General features: G+C 39.5%; 1 protein-coding gene across 1 annotated transcript in view; it reads right to left on the reverse strand.

Moving 5' to 3' along the window:
* The window catches only part of TMEM236 (transmembrane protein 236), a gene marked incomplete at both ends in the record, with an annotated part of 45,457 nt that extends 36,235 nt beyond the window's left edge, over positions 1-9,222 (reverse strand). Inside the window, one exon of the mRNA XM_080918558.1 lies at positions 8,966-9,222. Within this exon, the coding sequence (XP_080774684.1) occupies positions 8,966-9,222 (257 nt within the window). The remainder of the gene's footprint in view (positions 1-8,965) is intronic.
* Between the last annotated feature and the right edge of the window lie 984 nt (positions 9,223-10,206).

A 10,206-nucleotide genomic window follows, 5' to 3' on the forward strand; every position in this document is an offset into this window, starting at 1 on the left:
AGGCTTTATGCCGGAGATGTAGAGATAGTTCAGCACATGAAAAACAGTCAATATAATTCATCATATAAACAATCTGATTCCAAAAAGACTTTAACAAAATCCTATATACCCTTTCATGTTAAAAGTCTTGGAGAAATTAAGGATGCAAGAGAAATGCCTAGACATAATAAAGGCACATAGCCAAAATCAAATTAATTGGAGAGAAACTCAAAATAATTTCACTAAAATCTGGGACAAAGCTGTCCACTGGATCTATGTTATGGTTGTTTAGCTGGGGAGTTCTGTGAGACTCCTAACAGTAGAAGCTGTGGAGTCTATGACTCTTTGCCTGATCTTGGGACCCTTTTCCTCCTACTGAGTTGCTTCATCCAGCTTTGTTATGAATGCTTGTACCTAGTCTTACTGCAGTGTGGTATGCCGTGTTCTGTAACTATCTCTGGGAGACATGCTTTTTTCTGGAGGGAACCAGAGGAGTAGTAAATCTGGAGGAGAGGAAGAGTTGGGAGAAGTACTAGGAGTAGTGGTGGGTGGAGAGTCTGTGTTTGTGATATGTTGTATGATAGAAAAATAAATAAAAATAAAAGAGGGAGGATAGGGAACTACTGAATCCAGGTATAAAATAAATACAAATACCCATTCATATAAAATAAAAATTTCTCTCCATATCTATTCAATATATTACTTGAAGTTCTAGTTAAAGCAATAAGACAATGAAGGGAGATCAAGAGGACACAAATTAGAAAGGAAGGACTCAAAGTATTGTTAATTGCAAATGACTTGATAGTGTATAAATAAACAACCCCAAAAATTCTATCAAGAAATTCCTAAATAAACATCTTCAGTGAAATGGCTGGATACAAGACTTGAAAAAATAGTCCTCTAGAAAAAAATTAGAGACACAATACCCTTCACAATAGCCACAAACAATATAAAATATCTAACCAGGCAAGTGAAAGACATGATGACAAAAACTTTAAGTATTTGAAGAAAGAAAATGAAGATGTCAGAAGATGGTAAGATCCCATGCTCATGAATAGATAGGACTAAGGTGGTAAAACTGGCCATCCTACCAAAAGCAATCTAAAGACTCAATGCAATTCACATCAAAATTCCAACATATTTTTTTAGAGATATTGAGAACACAATATTCCATTTCAATGGAAAAACAACAACACCACCAACAACAAAGCAAGATGGCTAAAACAAACATGAACAATAAAAGAACTTCTGGAGACATCACCATTCCTGACCTCAAGCTCTATCAGAGTTACAGCCCTAAAAGAACACATCGTATTGGCTTAAAACCAGACATCTTGATCAATTGAATTGAGAAGTCAGATGTAAGTTTACACAACTATGGACATCGAATTTTTTTTTTATAAAGAAGCTAGAAATACACACTGGAAAAAAAGAAAGTATATTCAACAAATGGTGCTGCTCTAACTGGATGTCTGCATGTTGAAGAATGCAAATTATCCCATACTTATCACTCTGCACAAAACTCAAGTCCAAGTGGATCAAAGACCTCAATATAAGAACAGATATATTGAGCTTGATAAAACAGAAAGTAGGAGATAGCCATGAACCATTGGCACAATGTTCTTAAAAATAACACTGATAGTGCAGGTACTAAGACCAATAATTAATAAATGGAACCTCAAGGAACTGAAAAGCTCCTGTAAGGCAAAGGACACTGACAATAGGGGAAAATAAGGTAGATGGCAGCCTAGAGAAAGAGAAAAGAATACTAGCTACTTCACGAATACCCAAAATATACAAAGAACTCAAGAAACTAGACATCAACAAACCAAATAACCTAATTAAAATGAAGTTCAGATCTAACCAGATCGTTCTCAATAGAGGAATCTTAAATGGGCAAGATACACTTAAAGAAATGTTCAACATATTTAGCCATTAGGGAAATGCAAATCAAAAGTACTTTGAGATTCCATCTTACACCTGTCAGAATGGGTAAGGTCAAAAACACACGTGTCAGCTCATATTGGTAAAGATGTGAAACAAAGAAAATACTCCTCCTTCGCTGTTGGGAGTGCAAACTTGTGCAACCACTATAGAAATCAATATGGCTATTTCTCAGAAAACTGGTAATTGATCTACCTCAAGAACCAGTCATACAACTCTTGGGCATATACTCAAAAGATGCTCCAAAAGATCACTTGTTCAACTATGTTCATAGTAGCTTTGTTCATAATAGCCAGAAACTGGAAACAACCTAGATATCCTTCAACTTTAAAAAAAAAAATGGATAAAGAAAATGTGGTACATTTACACATCAGTTTAAACAAAGGTGACATTATGAAATGTTCAGGCAAATGGATGGAACTAGGAAAATCATCCTGAGTGAGGTAATCCAGCCTATACTATGGACTCTGTTATAAGTAGATATTAGCTGTTATGTAAAAAATAATAATACAATTCAAAGACTCAGAGAGGCTAAGTAACAAGGAGGGCCCTAGGGAAGATGCCTAGATCTAAATAGATTGTGTGGGTAGATTAGGGACAGGTAGTAGTAGGAACAGGAGGGATCATGATAGTGACACAGGCACTGAGGGAGAGAGTATGGGGAGAGATGATTGGAACTGGAGGGAGGGCATATGTGGAGTAATAGAAACCTAGTGCAGTGGAAACTTCCTGGGACTTATGAGGGTGACCATAATGAGGACTCCTAGTAATGGAGGAAATGGAGCTTTAACCAGTAACCAGGCAAAGCTTCCAGTAGTGGGACTAGGACACCAAGCCAACCACAAAACCTTTGGCTGACAATCTATCTTGCCTGCAAGATGTATTCAGATAAAGGTGGTGCAGAACTTGTGGGAGTAGCCAACTGGTTACTGGTCTATCTCGTGATGCCTGGGCCACGAGAAGGAGACTATGGCCAACACTGTCTAAATGGCCAGGAACCAAAACCAGGTCAACCCATAAACCTAAGATAGAACCAAACACAACCGTCCCCCAAAGTCAATGAATTACTTAAATGATTCCTAATCGTAGTCTGCTATACTAATAGATGGGTGCCTAGCCCAGTTGTCTTCAGAGACCCTTCCTCCAGAGCTTGAGGAACCCTGCAGTAGAAATAGAGAAAAGGTTGTTGGAGCCAGAGGGGTTGAGGACACCAGGAGAACATGGTTCACACTATCAATAAAACATGGCTCATAGGGGCTCACAGAGACTGAGGTGGCCTTCATGAGTCTGTGCTAGCTCCTCTGCATATTTATTATGATTGTTTACCTCAATAATTTTGTGGAACTCCTAACTCTGACTTTTTGCCTGCTCTTGGGACCCTTTTCCTCCTACTAGGTTGCCTCATCCGGCAGAAAATGGAGAAGCAGTTGATCTGGGGGAGAGGAACAGTTGGGGAAAGAACAGTAGCAATAATGTTGGGTGGATGGCTGTGGCTGGGATGTGCTGTATGAGAGAATAATAAAGAGGGGGAGAGGAAACTACCGAATTCAGGTTTTAAAATACAGCTACCCATTCAATTGCCTGTTCGCCTCAACTATGTTAAATGCATGTTCAGTACAAAGTGTTCTAAGAACAGAAAGGTAAGGACCTCTGACATTAATGCATTTGGGGGCTTGTAGATATTGCCTAAGTTCAGGATTGAGGAAACTCCTTTCTAAAGTAAGTCTTCTAGAAGTTTCAGTCAGCTGGACCCTTAGTTGTTGTAAAGCTGGTGGCTCCAGAAAATGGAGCTAATGGTGTTGGATTGATGGTTGATGTTAGTATTTGAATCAAAAGGACATCAGGATATGATACTCAGACATTAGGAAGCTGAATAGCATTCAAAGAGACTTCTAAAACTGTTTAAAACCCAGGAACCACAGGCCATGAAGAACTGCTGGGATTCTGAAAGCTGAAAACAAACAAACAAATAACCCAAAAGCAAACAACAAAACCAGAATGGCTAGAGCCATGTCTGAGCCCAGTGGGGTGACCTGACTATATTCATCTGTCTGAGAGACTTCGCAGCAGACTTGGAGAAGTCATCCTGGAGAGACAATGCAGAGATGGCAGCTTATAGTTTTGAGAATGAGAAATGTACTTAAGGAATGATAGAGAGGGTGTTTGGAGAAGTGATAAGCAGAAATCCTGGCCATGGCCAAGAACACTGATATATAAAGTAAGGCAAAGTATCAAAAGAGGATTGGAAGGAAAATACACAGTGGTGGGCTTTGTTTGATAAATAAGGAAGACCATTCTGGTAATGAGAGCCATAAAAATGACTAATACTCTGTTTTAAAGAAAGAAAAGCAAGAGGCAGATGTTCTATCTATCTTATGCAAGACATTTGGACATTGAGCTCTGAGATTTCTTCCAGCCATCGAGTTAATTTTTAAGGGACAAAGTTGATGGTCAGAAGCCTTTATTCAGAAGGGATACAGCTTCTGGGTGGTGGTGGTATAGGTCTTTAATCTCAACACTCAGAAGGCAGAGGCAGACAGATCATAGTGAGTTTGAGGCCAGCCTGGTCTATAGAGCAAGTTCCAGGACAACCAGGGTTACTCACAATAACTTGTTCAGAAGTATGTATGCCACATTGGAGGGGAGCAACAAATGTTTGTCTTTATTCCATTGCCATGACCATATTCTGATAAAAAGAGACAGAAAAATCATAACAATCTAGGTTGTCAGTCAATACATGGTCATCCAAACTTCACACTGCCACAGATTCCTGACACATCATAGTTTGAAATAGTCATATGAAAAGGACTAAGGAGAATTCCTGAAACACAGCTCTACACCCTGCAGCAGTCTGGGCATACCACCCATCCTCCAGTACTGTCCTGTCACCTGTGAGCCTTCTGGACTTCCAAAAAGAAGTCTCTCCTGTGAATTGGAATATGAACTTAGTTATTGACTTAAGTAGCTTTTCTTTATTTCACTTAGCCTCTCCATAATCCATAGGAATGATAACAGGCAATTAAGAAAGGACAGCAAGTCTAAAGGAATGAGGAAGTGTTTGGTACAAGTGAAAGTTCAGTCTTTTCTGTTGACTTAGTGGATGTCTTCTGCTCCATGACATGCTTCCTCTTCATAAAAGGAGAATTATGGTCACCTGGTTAATTCAGAGCACTGTCCAATAGACCACAGAGAAAAGGAAACCCAAAGCACTTGTGTAAATGCAAGCATCACTTCTGAGGCTGTAATGGGTTCTCGTGTGCAAATAACAAGAAATCCTATATAATTCTTCACATCCTAGGAGCACCGCTGTCAGCATCTGCTTTTCTTCTGTTTTAGCTCAATTTATTCCATTTCTCAGGATTGCTCTAAACAAGTTCACATTTTAAATGGAAATAATCAGCTCAGCTGAAGGTCATTAACATTGATATCTATATAAAGCCTCAAAGTACTGCACTAGTGACTTCAGATGCACAATCTTATGCCTTTAAAAAAATCCTCCCAAATAGAAACTAGATTGTCTCTGTTTGGTTCTTGAGAAAACTAAAGCTCAGAGAATATACTTAACTCACATAAGCCAATGTCAAAGCTGAGTCCTTGTGTGTATTCTTACCCCTGTTCTTTGGACAGATTCTTGATTAGCTCTCTGGTACCTTTATCTCTAAAGACCAGTTTTATAGGGTTCATATTGTCTTTCCCAGGATGCTTTCAAATAGGCTCATCAACATCAGACCTATGAACTTAAGGATCCATGAAACTTAAACTGAACAACTATCTACCTAGTTACTCAATGATAAATAACAAATTAAAATAGTAACGTTAGTGATCCCTATTATGTATATTAACAGTTGTAGGTATTTAAAGCTATCTTCATATAGCAATTGAGATTTAATACCCTGTATATGACTGCACTTGTGTAAATGCATAACCTTGAAGGTGTAATGTGTCACTATGCTGCCTCCTGTATGTTCAAATAACAAACAGGATCTTACAAAATATCGCTGGCAGTCATATATGAGTACTACCAAAATGAACATCTTTGGGCAAATATAGTCTAATGCCATTAAAGTAAACCATGTGTACTGGCTGGTTTTGTGTCAACTTGACAGAAGCTGGCATTATTACAGAGAAAGGAACCTCAGTTAAGGAAATGCCTCCATGAGATCCAGCTGTAAGACATTCTCTCAACTAGTGATCAAGAGGGAAGGGCCCAGCCCATTGTGGGTGTTGCCATCCCTGGGCTGGTAGACCTGGGTTCTATAAGAAAGCAAGCTGAGCAAGCCAGGGGAAGCAAGCCAGTAAGCAACATCCCTCCATGGCGTCTGCATCAGCTTCTGCTTCCTGACCTGCTTGAGTTCCAGTCCTGACTTCCTCTGGTGATAGACAGCAATGTGGAAGTGTAAGCTGAATAAACCCTTTCCTCCCCAACTTGCTTCTTGGTCGGGATGTTTGTGCAGATATGGAAACCCTGACTAAGTCACCGTGCTTGGCCTTCAAAGTCAAAAAGAAAACAAGGAAAAAAAATCATGAAATAAAAGAAATTGCACAGAACTGGACAGCTCTGGGCTGTCCTAAGACCGAGACTCATGGCAAACTAGCCATGTTTCTTGACAAAGTTTCTGTTTTTTCAGGCATAACATGAAGGCAGCAACACCTAACTTCACTGCATTGCCATAAAGTCTAAATTTAGCTTTGCTGAATGTGTAAAATGCCTACAATTGTTTTCATGAGCTGCTTCCTGTCTTTAATGACCCTAGAATGTAACTACAAGATAGTATTCATGAATGAGCCCATGAGGAAATAGTGGCAGAGTTCACTGAAATTACAGATAAAGTGACATCTGTGTAAAGCCATGATTGCACCTGAGGCCAGCCTCACCCACAAACAGAAACTGAAGTGTGGGAGAGGCTTCTCCAAAACAAAAAAACAACAACAAAAAAAAACTGAACTATGAAGTTGTGGAAACTAACTGGTACCTTTAGATTCAGGGACTACTTGGAACTGACATAAAAATAAAGTTTGACACCAACCAATGTGTTCCCATGTAGAGACTCGACCCCAAGTGCGTGTGCAGCAGAGGTTAGCATTTTCTGGCATCAATGGGAGGAGAGACCTTTGGTCCAGTAAAGGCTTGTTTTCCCAGTGTAGGGGAATGCCAAGGTGCTTAGGTGGGAGAGGGTGGTTGGCTGAGGGAGCACCTTCATGGAGGCAATGGGAGGGGGAGGGGGATGGGATTGGGGGAAAGGGAATAACATCTGAAATGTAAATACAGAAAATATCCAATAAAAGGAAAAAGTAATTGAGTGTGTAAATTTAAAAAAAAAAATGAAGTTGGAATAGATCCCAAATAGGATGAGAATTTGCCCCACCCTGAAGATTAGAACTTCCCTTTTACTCAGCCTCAACTGCCTACAGGCCTTAAACCTTGTTCGTCAGATATAGTCTGGATGGTAGTTGGAGAATGGTCCATGCATTGAAACTGGCCAAAGTCCAAAGCCCAGTTCTATCACTTAGTAGACTGACCTTGGGAAAGCGATTTAGTGTTCCCTGAGTATCAGTTTCCTTTGGGGAATATTATTGACACACTCATCACAATGTCTACTTTTTGAGGCAAGGCACCTGTATGAAGTGGTCCAGAATTAAAAGATAAAAATCCATGTATAACACCCTCAGCATACAGGGTTCGTGAAATGGTCATTACTGCTTAATACCCACCATATTGGTAATAAATTCTGAATAACATTTGGAACATAAGATGCTATAGAAATAAACCAGCCTAAAAACAAACCAGGAAAACCAAGAGCCTTGGGCAGGGGCACTGATGTGGGCTATTGTCCCTTATTCTTGCTGTCATTTGGAACAGCCACAATCTCCCCAAAATCCTTTGCTCATCTAACAGTCTTGGAAAGTCAAGGGAATTTGGGGTATTCCACCTCTAAGACACCTGGTGATTCTGAGATTCAAGCCAAGGTTGGAAAGTCTCTACCTCATCCCAACCACAAGATGATTTACTTGCCCTTAGGGAATAGACCTCCAGAGTCTTACCTGTGGAGCCCTTGGAAACTACCCACACTTCAGATTTGTGTGTCAGCATCTTTCTCAAGATTGCTACATCATTGTATATACGACTTTTACATTTCTACCCTAAATTATATTGCAATTCTCAGTTCTTCCCTCTTCAAATTTGCTGTGTTGCTCACCCATGAAGTAAAGGGTGACTAATGAAAAGAATTTTACTTATCAGAGAAAGTAAAGAAATCCCTAATCGAGAGAACCGGACCTGGAGATCAAAAATAAAAATACAATAGTAGCGGGGGTTGTTCTCTCAGTCATCAGTCAAAGATGACAGGTAATGACAAAGGAGACGGAGGAGTTGTTGGTGTTGTTTTGGCTTTTTAAGATCTCACTATGTAGCCCAGGCTGACCTAGAGCCTGTGGATCCTCCTGCCTCAGCTTCCTGATTGCTGGGGTTATAGGCATGTCAAAATGTCAAATCTTTATCATATTATCACAGACTTGCCGCAAGGGTTAATAGAACTTAAGACCAACTAAAGCCGTGTTTTATTTTTAAATCTTAGTAATCAAGTTGCCTAAAACATCTCAGTTAATGAATGGCCAAATCGTACCTTAGACCAACAAAGTCCAATGTAAACACTTAAAAGGAGATGTTACTTTCAGTTGGACAAAAGTGAAACTCTGCATTCGAAGCTTGTAATTGTGATGTGTGTAGAGCAACTCCGAAAACTTTGTACAATTTAGTGTACTGAGAAATTACTGGCAATATTCAGACTATCTTGTTAACTTATATAATTTGTTATTCAGGAAAAAACATAATCATAGAAAATGTAAATAATGCCATAACATCAATACATTGACATTAAAGATATAAAAGATACCACAATATCGATACACTTACAGAAGTGCAATGTCACTATTAATCTTGTACACTCTTGTGCTAAGTTCACTTGCTTAGCACACATGTGCACATCATATTTAAGGATAAAGGCACGGCAGGGGCTCCCTGCTAATGAGAGCCTCTACTTACCATCCTACAATTTTCTTGTAAAGATGCCGTTTCTTGTAGAGGACCACTTTTATCGGAACCCAGATCAAGAGACTCACTCCAGCCACATAGGCGATGGAACAGGAAACAATGAGCCAATAGTGAGTCCTTTCAGACACATTCTTTGTTCCCTGATAGGCAGTCGCAAACTGTTCCATTATCACAAGGGTAGGAACGGAGAAGGCAGCAAACTCAAGAAGCTCAAAAACCACCAGCTTGATTATTTTGCCAGAAGCCATCCTGAGAAGCAGCAGGGAGCAGCTGAGGACCTGGCACTCCCCTGTTCACAGTGAGCAGCATATAAACACACACTGGGATCAAGTTCCTTGTACTCGAATCACTAACCAGGGATTTTATTCTTTTATTGACCCTCATATGGTTCAATGATCTGAGTTAACAGTCATAGTTCTCTTAAAGAAACAGGACCTCTGTAGAAGTGACCACTAAATAAATGTATTTACACAAGCCCTGCTAGAAGTCAGATAAACTCTCGAGCATGAAATGTGGTTAAAAACAAAACAAAACAAAAACAAACACCAGAGGTTTTGTTTGTGCTGTTGTTTTTTAAATGCAATGTTTATGGGTAAATTTGCACAAGAGTCATTTACATAATAGATAGCCCTTCTGATATAGAACCACTATAATAATATAATTCTAGAGTTAGAAAAGGTTTCATTTACTAGATCGCACCTGAACTTCCAGTCCCCTGTATTTACAAGCATATCAACTCATGCAGAGAGACACTCACACTCCAAGTCTTCATCTTCAAAACTACTCTTTATAAGTCTTCAAAGTTCCAACAAGAGCAGTTTGGTTTGAGTTTATCAGTTTTCTAACCAGGATGTCTCCTGACAATGTCTTTATTTATTGTCTATGCCGATTGGTGTGCAGGACAGATTTACATTGTTCTTTGCTCACTGGTCAGGAAACTGTCAAAGAGTTAACAGAAGACAGCTATCAGGACTTGCACATTCAGAGCTCTTTAGCTTGTTTTAAAAAAAAAAAATCACAGGGAATACCTAAAATACACATGTGTCCATGGAAGATACTTTCTTCATAAAACTTATGCTGATTATTTTCCTAGGTATTCTGGGGTGACAATGAACGACAGGGCTGCCTGCTCCAAAAGTGTCCATAGCCCAATAGAGAGAGCAAACCTATAAACAACAGCAAGGAGCAAACGCCAGAGGCACAGACTAGCGAACATGAAGTGCGTGACGACT

Source organism: Micromys minutus (assembly GCF_963924665.1).
Source record: "Micromys minutus genome assembly, chromosome: 6".
NCBI classification, from domain to species: domain Eukaryota; kingdom Metazoa; phylum Chordata; class Mammalia; order Rodentia; family Muridae; genus Micromys; species Micromys minutus.